General features: G+C 45.6%; 5 protein-coding genes across 5 annotated transcripts in view; 4 read left to right on the forward strand and 1 right to left on the reverse strand.

Annotated features, from left to right (window-relative positions):
- Positions 1-17688, forward strand: part of LOC126562538 (ribosome biogenesis regulatory protein homolog) — a 416320-nt gene that overhangs the window by 201977 nt on the left and 196655 nt on the right. The window lies entirely within an intron of this gene.
- LOC126561880 (ras-interacting protein RIP3-like) overlaps positions 1-17688 on the reverse strand; it is a 437929-nt gene that overhangs the window by 182913 nt on the left and 237328 nt on the right. The gene's annotated exons all lie outside the window — the stretch shown is intronic.
- LOC126563009 (peritrophin-1-like) lies at positions 501-1273 on the forward strand. The gene is made up of 2 exons (XM_050219616.1): positions 501-575; positions 657-1273. Exons 1-2 carry the CDS (start codon positions 566-568, stop codon positions 1271-1273), a joined length of 627 nt encoding a protein of 208 aa, XP_050075573.1. The 5' UTR covers positions 501-565.
- LOC126561079 (uncharacterized) lies at positions 2487-3050 on the forward strand. The gene has a single exon (XM_050217025.1). It carries the CDS (start codon positions 2487-2489, stop codon positions 3048-3050), a length of 564 nt encoding a protein of 187 aa, XP_050072982.1.
- Positions 7162-17688, forward strand: part of LOC126561662 (fez family zinc finger protein erm-like) — a 57898-nt gene continuing 47371 nt past the window's right edge. The window contains exon 1 of the mRNA XM_050217949.1: positions 7162-7709. Within this exon, the coding sequence (XP_050073906.1) occupies positions 7181-7709 (529 nt within the window). The 5' untranslated portion in view covers positions 7162-7180. The remainder of the gene's footprint in view (positions 7710-17688) is intronic.

Below are 17688 nucleotides of genomic sequence, written 5' to 3' on the forward strand. Positions count from 1 at the left end.
TTTAAGAATAGTGACGGAAAATGAAGTAAACCCTGTTCTTTGGTTATCACTTTCATTTCCATTTCAAACATTGCGCAGATTGGTCTTATTAATTTAATAAAATTTTTGAACTAACGTTTGACGCAAGTAAGATGTTATTATCTGAAAATCACAGAACACTAGTACATATATGACTATATCTACTTATCTGTGACCTTCAAAATAGTGCTCTTTTAGCACTGTGGTACTTTGTAGATAGCGAAACTGCCACTATTTAGAGTATTTCTACTGAACTGTCCCTCGTGGCTCTTGGAGTAAACAAGATTGTAAGAATACAACAAAAAGGGAAGAAAACCCGCACATTATTGCAAACATTGCTGAGCAAATGACGTGTGGTGAGTGACATCGATTCACATTTCAGCCACTTGACTGTCTCACACTTGATATACCCTTTTACCACTATAACCGGCGCTAGCTATAAAAGATGATATCTAACTGATTGTGCCGGGTTGTGGAAAAAGATTGTTATCAGTCGTGCCTATCGTAAGTTTCCGATGCACAGCTGTGCAATAGTGCAACTGACGAAATGGTGATCGGTATGTGTTTTAAAGTCTCAGCCAACACCTCTCTCTCTCTCGCTCCCCTACTATCATAGAAACCAAATCGTTTTGGATTAGTTTTAGCTGTCTGTTTGTTGGTGAACTTTGTGGCCGGTTTTACGGAAGACGTGTCGCCATGTTTAGGGGACAAACCGTACCTGCCTCATCCGACGGACTGTGGCCGCTATCTCACCTGCATTGGAACGAAAGCCATCGAACAGCATTGCCCTCGCGGTTCGGAATGGGACACGGTGGAGTCTACGTGCATTATCCCCATGGTGCCAACGTGCATCAGGAAAGAAACGTTGGCTTTAGTACCGGGCCCACTAGTAAGCAAATGTCCTCCTCAGCTAACCCGTTGTCCTGTGCATGCAAATCCGGCCGAGGAGGTGATCTTCATACCGCACAGTGATTGTCATAAGTTCTACGCCTGTGTGTCAACCGTTCCGGTTGAGCTCAGCTGTCCGAAACGGCTCTACTGGAACCATGAGTCATGCCAGTGTGACTATGAACATGCGGCCAGTACGCAGTGTGTTGTGGGGAAGCCAAAGCCAACGGTAGGGTTACCCGCTTACAGTCGTGTTCGCCGCTCGGACGAGGATGGTACGACGACGGAGCCGGAGGTATCTGGTGCAACCATTCGGGGAGTGTCCTCGGTTTTGGTGCTGATTTTTACGGTGCTGTTAAATATATGAGAAAATTGAAAAAAATCCTTCATTTTGATTGGATTGGCAGAGCAAAAAATGCAAAACATAAAACAAATTTAATTGATGGTGTTCGAAACAACGAATGAAAACAGAATGAATCCATCTCGGTTCAATATTTGTAATAAATAAACAGATTTGATAATGATAAGTTTGGTCACTAATTTTGGAGAAAACTTTCGAGTCGTCGAGTTCGAGTTTCGAAAACTGGAGAAACAATTCGGTATATGCTGTAAATTTTCACGATTTTATTATTTTCGTTTCTAATATTTATATTTCCTAAGAAAGTATCTTCTCGTAGCTGTATAGTCAGTTTCGCGTTCGGGGGAAAGATCCAAATGGGATTCGTTGCGCAGTCCCATCGTGTGAAAGACTGCTTCGAGACTGCCCCAACTAGTCCAAGAACGTTAAGCAACCTAACCAAGGGAAAACAAACAAAAATCATGAAAAACACAACCAGCACATGATGCGCAAAAACACAAACAAACTTCACCACACAGTGGTGTGTTGGTAAACAAAATTATTTTTGCAAAGCGTGCGATTCTGGAGCGAGCTGGACAGCGGTGGGCAAGCCGAAGCTGAAGAACAGCATCGTTAACAGTGTTTTTTTTTTCTAACCAAAATGGCATATTGGAATGCGCGAGTGTGTTTGTGGGGGAACATTATGCAATCGTTAAAGCCTTTTGATGATTAGTAAACAGGTTATACAATATTTGGTGCGAGTCGTCTGGTATGCACCTCACAGTCACAGTTGAGTAACGTGAATTAATACGAGTGCATCCGCTTGGCTGTCGTCGTGAAACACGTGACGTTCTGTCCAAAGATGGTTTACAGAGAGTCTTGCATATTTGTACCGCTGGGCACGTTCTGAGTGAGGAATTGTTTTTCGACTCGAGTCTATCCGCGAGCGATAAGATGTAGCTGTGGTTCTATGCCAGTTACTTTACAGTGTTGCAAGTGTCCACCAAGGTGTAAGGAAGTCGGTAGGTATGAAGTAAGCTATATAAAGTGGAATGTAGAAAGAATACTACCTAGCATTTCGTTGCAGGGGGTACTGAGGAACGCACAAAACTCGCCAGTTCGAGAAAGCAAAACCTTTTGAAAAAAGATTGAAAAAGAAACAACAAAATACAGTATGTAAAACTCGGTAGATCTCATCTTTGTTTGTGAGTGTTAACAAAATTACTTTATTCTGATTCTAGAGATGAAACAAACGCTATTACTTTCGCTGTTCCTGGTGGTAGCAGTCTCAACAGCAATTGCGTCACCAAGGCGCATCCGTATGGCCAAACCAGACAATTCTAACCCATCTGTCCAAAATGAGACCGTGGTGCAGGATCAGGACACTGCACCGCCATCAACAGGATTATCCGATCAACCAGTAGATACACAACCCGAGGAAAGCGATCCTGAACCACTGAAAGAAGTGGAAGAACAAAAGACTGAAGCTGATCCTGTCGTAAGCAATCCGGAAGAGCACGTGATAGCCGAAACTGTTGTAACTGATGCGGAGGAAGAAGCATCTGCAATTCCATCAGCTGACTGTACTGCAACGGTACCGGAACAGACAGATATGGAGCTCGCGGAGGACACTCACTCACATGAAACCGAATCAACCGATAAGAAGTCTTCAAAATCATTTTTGAGTCTGTTCCTAAACGGATTGGGACACATTAAGAGTGCAATTCACGATCTTCAAACACGCATGGAAACGTTTTTCGTTTCGTCGGAAGCGCTGGAAGCTTTAGGTGATATAGCAAAGCACTAGTTTGCTAAAATGTGGTGTAGAATTTTCCAGCTTTGCAAGTAGCCAAACGAAATGATACACACCAAAAAAAACTTCTCAGTCATTAGCTGTAAGAAGGATAATCTTTAGCGATAAGTAAGCCAGTTTTTGTTGCATACTGTGTTACGGAAGTCCATGCAATAAAGTAAGCGCACGATAGGCTTTGGTTTTGTAACATAAATGTGTATTTGTTTGAATAGAACGTAGAATTAGAGGGTGATCAGCGAGCTGTTTGTTTAAAGCAAATGAGTGATAAATATAACTTGTAATTTCTTTCTTACAATTTTTACTTTCGTAAAGTTCTATGGAATGCGTTCTCCAATTTAAACAAAGCCTTATGCAATATTCGCCTCAAGTGTTATCGGGCATATTTTGCCTTTCGAAAGATAGCGTTGTATGCGGAAATAAAACCAATTCACAACAAAGTGAAAGGTGAAAAGAAAAACAGGAAAATCTGCAATATTGAGCACGTGCGTAAACTTTAAATCGTAGTTATGGCTTTGGCTCGTGGCAACACGTTGTGCAACAGCAGCAAAAATCGCAAAACAAGTGAATTGAGAAGTAGGCACGTTCATAGTGAGAACCCATTGATATGAGTTGTGAGGAAATGCATAGTGAGAAGAACGTCGGCGAAGCAAGATCGCTGTATAAAAGTTCATTCATACTAGCGGTGCCGAGAGGGAGAGACAGTGAGCCATAAAAGTGAGAGAGCATGTTGCTGGAGAGAATAAAAAAAACAGGATCAAAAGGAATGGAAAAGGATACAGGCCGATAGGAATAAGATATCAACAATGAGTCCGTGGCACGCGTCAGCCGGATGTAGAAAGGGCCAACGTATAAGCGACTCGATGGGAGAGCGACTGCAACAGAGCGGATCCGGTTAGAATATCAGAAGGAGGAAATGAAAGAAACCGCCAGAGCATAAAGCATTAAACTACACGCAATGAATCTACAGGGTGACCAGCCACAACAGCCAGCGCTGCCTGCGTTCGGCGAAGGGGAAAAATTCAACCCGAACCGAAAGCCGAACCGCACACAAGCACACCAGCAGCGCTAGGGCTTCCAACGCTAGGCCAGGCTTGCTCTTTGCTGTGGTATCATTTGTTGCGTTATGCTTATGTACACCAACGTGTTGCTGGTGCCGACCCACAGCCCGAACCAAACATTCCGAACATTTTTGGCCTTCCAGCGCTACAAACTTGCATGCAAGCCTCGAAGCAGCACGGGTGACTGCAACTTGTTCGCGTGCACGAACCCCCGGACCAAAGCTACCCTGGGTGGTGCGGTGCGGTCCGGAAACGCGCGCGCACACACAAACCCTCACGAACGCACCCGAACGGCCGATCAGGACGAAGTGCCACCGGCAGGATTGCTTCGGGTTTCGGGAATTCGGCAAAGGTTCGGTTTCATAAATGCAACTAGACGGCGCCGGCCAGGATTCAAACGCCTTCGACGGTTCGTACAGTGCGGTTGTCGTGCCGATACTTTTTTCTGTCTCTCGTATCACTCTTGTATCAACTATTTTTTCTGTTTACATGTACATTTACATTTTTACACGAACTTGTTGGTGTTGACCCCCTTGCACCGCTCTCGATTTCCTGTTTTCCGGGTCCACCGTTCAGCGTTTTGCTACACTGGAAACTGTTCGCCATCATCTGTCACGTGAGTGCGTGTGTGAATAGTGTGTTTTGGTTTATGTGCTCTCGTTAGTGTTCATCTAGCTTTTTTCCTCTGCTCCTCTGCTCTTCTGTCCTGGAACGAAGTGGCCAGCCACAAAACCTGTCAGAGTGTAAACAACGTAGTGCATATTTAAGAGCAGTAAAATCAGTTCCCAAAAGCAATAAATAGTGTTTATAGTAAGTAGTGCGGTGTGCATGTGTGCAATGATCTACTAATCTACTCAGCTAGGTTCGGTGTGAGAATCAGTTTGATCACACACCAAAGGGCTGCAGTGTGACAGAAAGGCGAAATTAAGTGACCGTGGCTTCTTAAGCAATGAGCAACTGTGCAAACGTTATCGCGTGTTTGGTGTCGTTTCGGTTTAACTCCCATTTCGTCGGAGTTTTTCGGATGAGTTTTTGAGTGCAGTTTTGGTGTGTATGTGTGTCTGCTTTGCGTCATATCGCTTGTGCGAGGATACAGCAGTAGCAAAGCAGCGGAAAGAAACGGAAAGGATTCAATGCAGTGTTACGACAACATTTTCGGTCTGCCACACCGTCTGCCGGTTACACGGATGCACGGATGCAGATGAACCGGGTTCGACAACCCTCGGGAAGCTACAGTGTGTACCGCCGTGAACTAGGATAATGTAACACCTTCCTTCGCTACTACTATCGGTCGTTCTACTTTCACTTGGTCAACCCGCTCAACTGTCCTTAGCGCGGGTACCGGAAGGTCTGGCAAATCTCTCTGGCCATTTTCCTCAGCTGTATCGTTTGCCAATGTGCAGTTGATGAAGTGTGCGTACTTTTCTGCCTCTACTACTCGTACTTTTCAACTCAGGACGACCGATCCGACGAACTTTCTCCGTCTGTGCTTATATCCTGTATGTGTGTATATTCTGTCGCAAGCAAAAGTCTGTCGTCTGTCCTCCGTATGTACTCTAAGTGTAAACTGGAACTCTAAGCCATCCTGAGCCTAACTCGTCTGCAACAGTGACTGCCACTGTTTTCTTCTGATGCAATGGCAGATGGATAAAGAGGAAACGGAAATCAACTCAACTCCGCAACCAGCGGTTTAGAACCGAAAAGCAATAGGAAGCAAAGCAATATAGCCCGTGAAAAAAAAGCAATAGGCAACCGAGCGAAAGGTGCGGTGGGCCCAAGAAGAAGTTGTGCCGGAGCAGCTCGATCGATTCCGAAGCAGTGAAATAAATCGTCCTGCCAGATCCGGTGGCTTGAGTCGAATGAAGGATAAAGGCAGCCCGGCTAAAGGAATGAATGTTGTGTTAGTGTGAGCCTGTTTCCGTTGATTTTATTACAATTTTGGGGCCGAACCGAATGCATGCCCCAACGTCGTTCGTGGCTGATATGGACTCTAACTGTTACGGATTACTACTTCACTACTACTATTGGGTATGGTGCGTTTGGTGCGCGTGAAACTCGCCCGTACTAGCAATCGAGTCAATTTCTGCGTTTCTAGTTCGTCTCGTTTCTGCGAAACTTTGGTGCTGGTGATTGTATTTTGCTGTTTTTCACGCGTCAGTTTGCTAAACTAAACATTTGCTAACCGTATCCGTGAAAGTCTTCGTGTGCGTGTTGTGCGTGTGTGCGAGATTCGCTAGATAACGTTACTGGCAACGGGACTGCAATTCTTCATGCCCATCCGCAGTGCATGTGCTCGATCCTAGCGGATCCCCAAACAATTCCAGCCAATTCTTCTCCGCGGCGTTTCACTTCGGTACGAAAGTGCTTTCGTATCTGTGTCACGTTCTGGCGTAAAATTTATTCTATCCTTCCCGGTGCTGGACGAGGCGTCAGTTGCCACGACGGGAATTCTCCGGAGAATCCTCTGCTCACGTCCCAGCACGTATCGGTGGGGTGCTGTGCGGATATAAAACAGAAACCGTACCCTAAAGAGGTACATCGTACAATTCTGTTGCTTTGGTGTTGTGAGCCAAACAAAAAAGTTGAGCAATACAGTACACTCCTAACGAGTACAGACGGTGACGGCAAAATCAACAGACACCAACAATTGGGACCGGGCCCGGAAGGAACCATCTTCAAACGTCTATCGCCTATAAGTTCCAGAAGTGGCACTAGAGTATTTACCTCCATGCGAGCAAATGCAACCAGTAGTATTGATTTACGGTCCCGTTTGGTCGTGAGATAAAAATCGATTCGAAACAATCCGGGTGCGGTCGAGGGACTTGCGATGGATCGGCTCCGCCGACCGTGAGGAGGGTCCTGGAGCAGCAGCAATCGATGCACTTGTGTGCTGAAAGCAGTATTTAGAAGTACCTGATCGTAATCCTTACCAGTTCTCGAGTTCATTGAAGGCGTCGTTGGTCAGCACGATACACAGAGAGCACCCGGAAGTGCTGTTAAGTTTTCCTACTCATCCCCAATTTTACGGTACTCCGCACACAACACACACACACACACGTCTTCAAAATGCCCCGCTGTTTGATGGCAAAAAAGTGGAAAGCCTATCCATGGCCCGACCGAGCAGAAGAACAACCAGCCACCGAGCAAGAGCCGGACACGATATCCTCTTTAACGACCACCACCGCCAGCATTAGCACAAACAGTCCACACCCGGTAGCATCTTCACCATCTACGGTAGAACGAACAAGCGGCGGCAGCAGTAGTAGTAGTGGTGGTAGCAGTAGTAGTGGCAGTGGTAGTCCTAGTAGCACCACATCCAGCTCGTCTACGTCGGTTGCGCCTGAATGTAGTCAACCGCAGAGCAACGCAACGACACAAACCCAGCCAAGCGAGATCGGCGAGGAAGATGAAGAAATTGACGTTGTGGGTGATTCGCCGGCGGCAGCAACGGCCACAGCGGCCAGCAGCAAGTCCACCGGCAGTACGGTAGCCACCTGTTGGGGTCCTTCCTCACCGACGGCCGGTGCAACGGCACCGAGCCCACCGCCCCATTCGCCGGAAGCGGCCACGCGCGAGTCAACCATCCTGTACAACGGTGAGTAGTGGTGGGCAGTTAAATGTTTTTGTTTTCCACTATCGTTATCCGACCGTGTGCGTGCGTGCGAGCGTGCGTGCATGTGTCGTGACAAGAGTCACCGCTAGTTGCTCCGTTTAATTGGTATTAGCTAATGGGACGAGCGACGACAGGGCTGGACATTCCCCACCCAATGGTACATGGACTGCAGGTGCACGTGCCTTAAATGGGAATGATTTTCCCCGCATCCCCGCATCCAGCTATGCGTTGGGCAAGTGGCAAAAGAAGTGGCATCCCGAATGCTAACGAAACGAACGTGAATGTTTCTCACTCACCTTCACCCCGGAGCAAGGTAAATCGTGTTCGCGTTGGTCGTTTCGGTGGTACGTTGGGGCACACTCTGGGTGTTCTAACATAATTCTAACTTTATGTAATCTGCTGTTGATGGTTAAAGTGATACGCATTACAATGCTAATGTCGCCGTTTTGTTCGCCGGACAGCAGTGGCCGGGTTGCGTTTTTCGGTATCAGGATTGCGTGAGAAAGTCGCCACTTTTGTGGATAGTGTTTGCGGAGGGATTAAAGGATTACAGTTGTTGGAGTAGAAGAATGGTCAACTTTGAGGGGAGTTTTTTTTTTGCTGCTGCTACTGTTGTGCTGATTGTACGCGGCGTGGTGATTAAGAACCATTTCGTTCAGCAGCAATAATACATGTCTGATTCGTTAGATTAAGTCATCAAGAGTATGATGACAGTTCTTGAAGTTTTCTTGTTTGAAATATACTTTCAATACTTTCCTTAAAAGAGAAGTCCTCAAGTATAACCTGTCCGGAAACGGTCACTGGATCATGCTATCGAAATTAACCACTCCTACGTCCTACCCAATTTGATGACCTCCCCAGAGCCTAATGAAAAAATCACATCAAATCACCATTGACCGCCCTCAAATGTCCATTCCGATCGATTCCGGCGATGCCAGTTTGCCGTAAACGTAAACATAATCAAAATCAAAGCCATGTGCCATTTCGTTCACTTCCTGGCACGATGGTACCATGTCGGTGGTGTCCCCAATTCCGGTGTTGCAACATCCCCCGGGAGCTGCCCCAAATAACGAAATAGAGTTTTTGATATTTTTGTCCAACCTCCCATCTCTGTGCTTTGGTGCACAAAACAAAAAAAAATCCTAAATTTCCACAGTCACAACGCGGACGGCTCGTTTTCATTAACACGCACTTCCAGAAACACGAAGAACCGAAAGAGAGAAAGCGCATAAAATGGCAGCGTGAAAACAAACATTTACTTTGCGCGGGACCTTAGAAATCAGCCGGGGGGGAAAAAAAACATATCCTTGAACTCATTTCGGACCGAGTGACCGACGAAAACTCGGGTGCGGCAATAAAACTGAGAAATAAACCAGCAGAATTTAAAAGCATCTCCCGTTTAGCTCGGGCGGGATTAGGCTGATGCCGTCTGTCTTGGCCGGTGGAGGTATGGTTAGCTTAAAGGGAAAATGTTAGCCATCTCGCCGTCGCACTTCTGGGTGGTTTTCCAATTCCTTAACACCAAAGCAACGGGCACGATGGACGTGCCTGTTTCCCTTTTTCGAGGAAAAGCGTGAAAACGCGCTGAAAGAATTCCCCAAACAAATGCTCTCCCCTTGCTGTTGTGCAGTTCGGTCCGAGTGCGGGTGTTTTCTTTTATGGAAAATTGGAAATTCGCAATCGGCAGTCGGCCGTGGTTTCCCAATCGGAGAGGGAACAACCGCTCGGATGGAACGAGTCAAATGAAGTGAAAGGTTCAGTTCATTCGCTGCTTGTTGTTGTTGAAAGTTTAAGACGAACTGGACCGAACTGGATTGGGGGCCGTGGAGTGTGGCGCAGAACATGCTGGTGCGGGATTCCTCAAGGCGCCGAAGCGCCTGTGTGAGCGCGCTGAAATGTTGACTGCTTTTATTGTTATTCTGGCCGTTGCTGCTAATGGCCACCGAATAGTATTAAGTAGGAATGAAAGTCGTCCCGAGCTCTTACCGTTACACCATCGTCCTGTCTGCATTGGAAGTGAATGGGAATTGAATGTGATGCTGCTGCTACCGTTTCGGTTTCAGCAAGTCTATTCTTGCTGCTGTCCGTGTACGTTAGCAGACCCTTAACGGAGGGGTCATTCAAGCTGACCAAGTACCGAGGGAAAGGCACGAAGCGAGCGAAACGGTATCAAATATCCAATTATGTTTGCGTCATCTTGTTATACATTCTGGCGACTTTATGTCTATTAAGGGACCCATATAACAGGTCTCCCAAATGGGTTGGGTGATTCTAGAGAGTGATCCCACCGTTTGCACTGGCACTATTTCCCCAAACGAACCATCTTCACTATGGTGGGTGAGTTGGTGCTCGTACTATAGTGGTTGTGATGAGGTTGAAACTACTCAAACTACGATCACATTGGTTGTTGCAGATTTTTTGTTTGCCCAGGAAAAAAAGCCGGGAGTCGCACGCCGTGATCGACATTCCCGGTGTTTGTGATTTCGGTTTGCAAAAACGTAATGGTGGCTACTGTATCGCTTACCCTTTCTCACTTTCTTGCCTGAAAGATTTCCATTTTCTTTGAAGCAGTCCACACGGGATTGGGTCACAACTTTTTTGCGAATGCTGTTGAGGATTTTTTCACTTCACTTTTCTGCCTGAAAGGAAAACTACGCAACGCACGTGAAAATGGGTGGAACACATTTTCCATACTGGCCACTCGGTAAATGGGTGGAACTACATTGGCAGCAAATTATGGTGCGACGTGCATCCGCAGTCATACGTGACAGTTGGAGATGGTGCGAGATTTTGCGATCGGACAGCGAGAACTGTTCGTAAATGTTTTTTTTTTAACAGGACGAAATGAAGAAGCTATCCTTTGGATAAGCATGAACATAGTATTTTGTTTTATTTTGTTTTATAAACCAATTATTTCCCATGTAGAATCCTGAATCCTGTCGGTGAAAATTGAAAAACGTGTTCATTGCATACTTTTAGGCGCTTATCGCTTCGAACGCATTCTCCCACAGGGCAAGGCACGTGGGGAACGCACATTACTCGCAAACACGATTAATTAAATACCATTCAACCCAATGGTGCAAAACATTGAATAAAAACAATTATCTGACAAAGCGGCAGAAGCGAAATCGATAGCAGTGAAAGTTATTCCGTAAGGGCGGAAAAGGAAACTTTTTACGCTTGTCCACCGTACTGTGGGTGCCCCAAAAGGGTAAAGGCGTCCGTAAAGGATGGATTAAAAAATCAATAAAAACAGAAATGCTGTTCGGCAGCATTCCTCCTTCAACGCTCCATCCCAAACGATGGAGTCACAGGGATCGCGTCGCAGTGGGCAAAAATCAATTTCATATTCGCATTCGCTCGATGCGCTGTTCCACTTATCAATGCATAAAATATGCAAATCGAACCGAAATCCAAATAAATTTACACTCCTCTCCTAGCATTTGCCATGAGGAGGTGGCGTGCGTTGGGCGTCTGCTTTTCCAGATTCCTTTCACGCTGATGCGATTTATCGCACTCGCTCGTTTGTTCCACGTTCCGGTCCGTACTGTGCGCGTTATTTTTCCCAATGATTTTCCACCGATTGACGTTCGGCAGTCATTTGCAGCGTTGGGCCATTTAGCTTTTCTACCCATTTCTCGCACGGCTAGTGTGAGTGTGCATGGTGGGTGGCTATAATGCAGCGATTTTACGATTGGCGCTCACTCGACGGCAAAGTGCTGCTGCAGTGTCTCGGTGCTGTGCGGAAAATCACTCGAACGGAAAGTCGGAAAATCTGCATTCTTATGAGCAACGTTCCGAAGCTTCCTCCCGTCACCATTCCTGGAGCACCGCCTTGGTGCACGCCGGAATCGCCGTGTAGGAAAATAAAAACGGGAAGTGTAAAGTGTCTGCGGAGATGACGGATTAACGGACGCAGATGAATTTATGGTTTCTGGTTCTGTTGTTTTCTGCCATCGTGCTGGTGTGGTTTTTTGTTTCCCGATTCGATCTTTTCCCCGTGCTTGCTAGTGTGCTGCATTGTAAGACTGTGGTTGTAGAACGGGTGAGAGTACGCTTCGACGCTGCAGTTGATTTAATGACCGTAATGATAATCATTTCACACACTCACACATAGAGGAAAAAAAGAAAATCGAATAAAAAATCCCATACAACATGGAATTTAAAAATGGTACAGCAAAAAAAAAAAAAGCACACACAGTTTGATTTCCCGACGACGTATAATATACTTATGGCATCTGCCACTGTTAAGCACTTACGTCAATCGATCGGAAATGGATAAATCAATTTAAACGTTGACAGCGTTCACCGCAACAAAACACGCTTCACACGCACTCTGACCCCGTCCAAAGCGGGACACGTAAATGAAGGGAGAGATTATGTGCCATGTATGCTTTTGGCCAAAGGCTTTTGGCCTCCCCCAACCGGCGGGCTTTTTGTTTAATCGCAGAAATTGACAACGAATGAAACACCCGTGAATGAATACCAGGTTGTCCGTTTCCCTCGTTGCATAATCGATTTGATATCGAGCGATTGGTGACATGGTTTTAGATGGTCCTTTTTTTTTAAAGTTTGTTCCTATTTGCGGTTCTGCTGCGCTATTATAAGAACGATGTAAGACGATAAAATTGATCGCTTAGGTGTAACAAGAAGCAACAGTTCGGTGGGGTCAGCTAAAATATTCATCGCAACAGAACGCGTCGTGTATTGGTGGTTGGTAATTGATCAATTTGTGATGTATGCATAGCGAGATTTTTATAACTGTCGGGGGTTTTGTTACATTTATCGACATTACTTTAGATGTTTATTTCATTTGCATTTCATCGACCAAAATTTTAGTTGGGTAATATCCAACAGTAAAAACGCATATAGAACATTTGGTAAAGAAGTCAAATTGAGGCTCAATTTTACGAAGAACTAGCACGTGTATAAAAATAGTTATTAGAAAAATAATATGAAGAATTGGACAAGAGAAAGAGAGAGAGAGAGAAGAAACAAAAAAAATGTTAGTCTAATTTTGTTAATAATTTTACAATCCTTGGATCAGATTCGTATATAAAACCGTATTTTGACTTTGAGGAAAATCTTTAAAAAATATCCAAAGGCGAAAAGAAGAAAAATGTTTTCGATTAGTTATAATAATCCCCATTACGTAGCCTCATTAGTAGGGAAACAAGCTATTGAATTGTCAGTACAAAAATAAACAGTAGAGAAAAAAAACCCTGATTACTGTCCATAATCCCACCAAAGAACAGTTTCATTAGCACCTTCCGGTCGAAATCAATTAAAGAATCGTTTTCAATCGATCACACGGTGCAACCTGTGGTCGTTTCTCTCAGCACACTCAGCACACCTGCGTTGGAAGTTGTCCCCGATCGATGCCATTAGCAATCCGTCCAGTTCGCTTCCCGCATTCGCACCGTTGCACGCTCGGAGCATGATCGCTAATTATTGCTATCCAATTGGTAATAAAATATTAATAGAACATTGCTATCGGAACATCGGTCGTGTCTGTTCGAGTTGGACTCGTTCTTTCTCTCTCTATCCGCATCCCTCTCTACCTGCCTTTAGTCTAAAGTATGCAAATGGAACTGCAGCAATCAGACAGCTTTCACACACTTAAAACACAGGCAGGCTATAGTTGCCGGTTGTTTATAATTACTGCTCGGTGCATTTCAGTCCACGCTTGAACCATCCCGGAAGGTTTCGGTTTCCGATATACGTAGAACGCGTGGCCGATTTGCGTGCCAAATTGTATCCTTTTTGATGGCGCAACTCAAGCGGGTGTACGAGGCAAGTGGATGGTTTGGATGGAGCAAAGGGACCACAACGCACGACACGACGCTTGTGTTGCGTTATTTACGAGCTGTGCAGAGAGCGGCAGTAGCGTCCTTAGCGTAGCGCCCAAATGCAGAATTCATTCTTCGCTCGTTATTAAATCGATTTACGGTCTCCCGGCTGAGTCCCGGCTGAACCGAATCGATGCGATGTTCCAGTTTGCGCCAGGTATTTTACGTCGCCCGCGTGCTACACATGGTTGGGTATCTTTTTTTCCCGAACTTTCCGCAACGAGGTGCCAACATCCTCCGTCGGTTGAAGGTGAAAGTAAAAACAAACCGGATAGAGTGCTCGGCGTACGAGCACCGGATGAGTGTGTCCGATGAGGAGAAGTTTGCATTTTTTATCACAAAAAAAAAAACACACCAACCCGATGTTCGACATCGAAAGGTTAGTCCCTTTTTTTGTGCATGAAATTTGCATTCTTTCGATGTGTTCCGACGTTCCGTGTCCTCGCCATCGCGCATTCATTGATTTCATTGCCCGTACGCTGAGGGTTGCTTCTGCTGTGAGCAGGGTGAAAAAGGGATGAAAGGAGACAATGGAGAGGGATGTGAGTGTGTGTGTTGTCTGCCCCGCATAGTTGTCTTCGTTCCGGATGCTCGTTTTTCACCGTAACTGTGGCGATGCGAAATTTGTCTGCTTTAGTTAATTTTAATTTAATTTTCACGTACAATGCAAGCACTTCGGAAAGGGTGACCGTGTTGCCCGTGTGTAATACCACTGCGTTGGTGGGAGAGGGATGCTGTTTGCTGGACCAATAAAGTGATCCTTCATGCGTGGAAAAAAGGGACACACCTGGGGTTTGGTGCAAAGCAAGGAGAGAAAAAAAAAAACAAGACACGAACTGCTGATGTTGTTGGACTGGCCCGTCAGGGTTTTTATTTTATTTTATTTTTCCGAGTTCTTCCGTTTCATCGTTCGCTGGCAGGATTCGTTAGCACAAAGGTCCGGTTGAATTGATCTCCATCCAAAAGGATCGGCTGGGGGAGGAAGCTTTCCTACTACATTCATGTATTATTACGATGATTATTGCTGTCGTATCTGGCTCGCGACACCCTAGAGGGGGGAGCGACACACGAGCTTCTTTCCCTGGAGTAGAAGCTGCAGTTTTTCGCAGTTTTTGGCTTCATGATTTATTTCTCCACGTTTCGTGAGCGTGCAGCAGCGTTCATGGTCACGGAGGGACGCTGTTTTCGCAAAGAATCCATACATCCGTGCGTCCATTCCCATGACGAGCTGCCCATGAGCAGAGGTAAAAACGTCTCCATCGGGCTCATTTCCATTTACTTTCGTGCGCGTGGGTCCACCAACAAATCAGGCGACTGGCCTGCCGAGTGGCATCGTTAGCAAAATCAGATCCGGATCCGCCGGTACGGATTCGCTGCACGACCGGAACAACCGTTCGGACAAGATAATTTATGCTATAAATAATTCCACAATCGGTAAATCTCGTTCTCCCTTTCGTTGTCCGTTCCTGGCTCGTGCCCGTGTGGTCATGATGGCGGGTGGCTGGAGGTTTATTTTTTTGTTCTAGATTCATTGTTATTTTTGTTGTTTCCAGGATTTAGCATGGATAGGATAGGCAGGTTTGTCCTTTGTCAAAACGGGAGCAGAAAAGGAAGGAAAAGGTAGATTTTTTTTTTAATGCTGTTGTCGTTGCTGTGTGTGATTATTTTTATGGTTTGTCAGAACATTCCACACGGTTCGTTTAGTGTTTTGTGGATGATGTAGGGAGCAAAAACTGACCGTCAAAAGCCATGCGTGAGCCATCCTCCCGGGAGATTGTGTTTTAAATTTAATCTGCGTCGCAAAACTTTTAATGTGTAGTACGCCATGTTCTGATGTGCTTTTATCATAAATATTCTAAATTTAGAACGAACTGCTTGAACACACCAATTTTCCCAAGCAAAATGGTTGCATGTGATAATTTGGTTCATTGTATCCTGACTAAGTGACAGTTTTATAAAGCAGCTAATTTAATGAAGCATTTCAGATGCTTTGTTTCCATTTTAGGGTTTACCTTCAAGAAAACAATTCTTCTTTTTTTTCTTTTGGAATGACAAATATGGCAGGACCCAGGATCAGGGAAAACAATCATGACCATCATCTATTTCATTCACGTACCGAACGGTTGCAGCTAGGATTGGGATTGGGAAGGGGTGGGACCACTACCCGGAAATGTCAACCCGTTTCAGTCAATACGTTTGCGGACGCTTTGAAAGTGGGAAAAGGAAAAATTCTTCAAGTAACTCGGGCGGAAACATCTAAAACTGTAGACGAAAAAGAATTGTGTTCGACTAGCCGGCCGAGAAACACAGCTTTTTGGGGCTGTGTATTTTTGCTGCTGTTTTCTGTGCCTCCCCAGCTTACCCAACCGTCCAACGTCCCCTTCCCGTCATTAGAGTAACGCGTCCCGGCAGAAAACGAGCAAACCAAAATCGGCAGAAAACAAGCGACCAGAATGTGAAAGGGAGTACGCAGCGCTTGGTTCCGGTACGGAAGAAGCGAAAGTTGCGCAGGAAGGAAGTCCGGACCAAAACTAAGGATTGCCGCTTTACCGAGACTCCGTTTGCCTTTCGGAGGGGCGAGAGCTTGGTTGACGAAAATAATCGATCCCGAACGCAACAGCGTTGGGGGTTTGGGACGAGCAAAAAAAAAAAAAGGGTTTTCCCTAAAGATAAAGAACGTGCGATAAAAAGCAGTTGGCCATAACCATAACCATAAATCCCGTCACTTGCGTCACCTTCGGAGAGCTGTAGTACTGAGCGTGTGCGATGTGCTCGGTCGGCCCCAGTGGCTGTTGAATTCTGTTTTCTGTTCCAATCTTTCTATGCCGATGGTGATAGCCACTTTAAGATGGGGTGATGGGGGTTGATGTAACCATAATTCCTCTATCTCTTTGCGTTGTTCGTACCGAAAACTCGTACCAACAAGGGACAATGAACGGATGAAACACAGCGCTTGACTACTTGAGTGGGTGATGAGCCAACAAGTGAAAAATTGCTAGCTCCTTACCCTAGAAACCGCCGTCCGATGGTCATTGGTTCTGATCATGTGTGCTAAAGTTTAGAGGATTTTTACATCACTTTGATAACCACTGATGCAAAGTGAAAACGCGAGAAACTGTAGGAGCTCCGGGTGGTCTCTTCTGCAGTCCGATGCCTTTTCGTCGGTGTTTATCGTTTGCAGGGATTCTTTTCTTTTTCCCGCTCTTCTCATTTCCATCCTCATTTTTCGACCCCGTGCCGGACTTATGGGCCTGAAGTTTTTCCAACGCCCTTTGTCACCATTTGTGTGGTGGGTCCCTGGTGCAATCACAACGAACATGGATACCAACTCCACCCAACACTAACGTTGAATAATTTAAGCTTCTTATGAGGATTAATACCACTCCCGTCTCGTGTGCATGGTCACAGGAAATCGTCATGTAGGTTGTCCGATAGCCCGACTTCCATTTTTCGCCAAATTCCCTGCCCGAAAGGGCCTGAAGGAATTGGAGAAGTTTTTCCACCGATTGGGCAACTTAGGTTGCCACCGCTGAAGGTGTGGTGCATTGGGGTGGACCCGGAGATTTTAGGGTAAGAAAACATTTCACACTAAGCTGCTGACGGGTTTCCCTGGGTCCTTTTTTCAGGGACACAGCCACTGGCCTGCTGCCGGGATTTCGATACCATCGTTGAGAAGCACACACACACACACACACACACAGTGTGCAGAGAATGCGATCCGTAATTTTAGTTTTGCGAATCATTAAAAATTCATAAAATTTTATCGCAACTGTTCATGCATGAGGCTCGCAAAGACGAATTTATTGCTGTTGGGTTGTGAGTTTTTGTGAATTTTTACGAGGCACTTGTGTGGGTTTACCTCGAAAAGCTGGGACGTCTTTCCGTACTCGTACCGTCGCTATCTGCACGGTGTCGTGCGATTGCATACTTTTAGGCTCATACTCGTTTTAACTGCAGGAACTTGAAGGGATCAAATATTACTTTTAATAAGGGTAGAATGCGTAGAAAAATAATTCTCCTAGTGGTTTGCAGAAGTCGATGCATAAAACATTCATTTCATTTAGTGCAGTATGGGCATGCGGTCAAATATGCATTATGAAATACATAATTAG

Source organism: Anopheles maculipalpis, chromosome 3RL (genome assembly GCF_943734695.1).
Source record: "Anopheles maculipalpis chromosome 3RL, idAnoMacuDA_375_x, whole genome shotgun sequence".
In the NCBI taxonomy this organism is placed as follows: domain Eukaryota; kingdom Metazoa; phylum Arthropoda; class Insecta; order Diptera; family Culicidae; genus Anopheles; species Anopheles maculipalpis.

Excerpts from the sequence above, each read along its gene's own strand:
- LOC126561079 (XM_050217025.1), top strand. The coding sequence starts at position 2,487 with ATGAAACAAACGCTATTACTTTCGCTGTTCCTGGTGGTAGCAGTCTCA.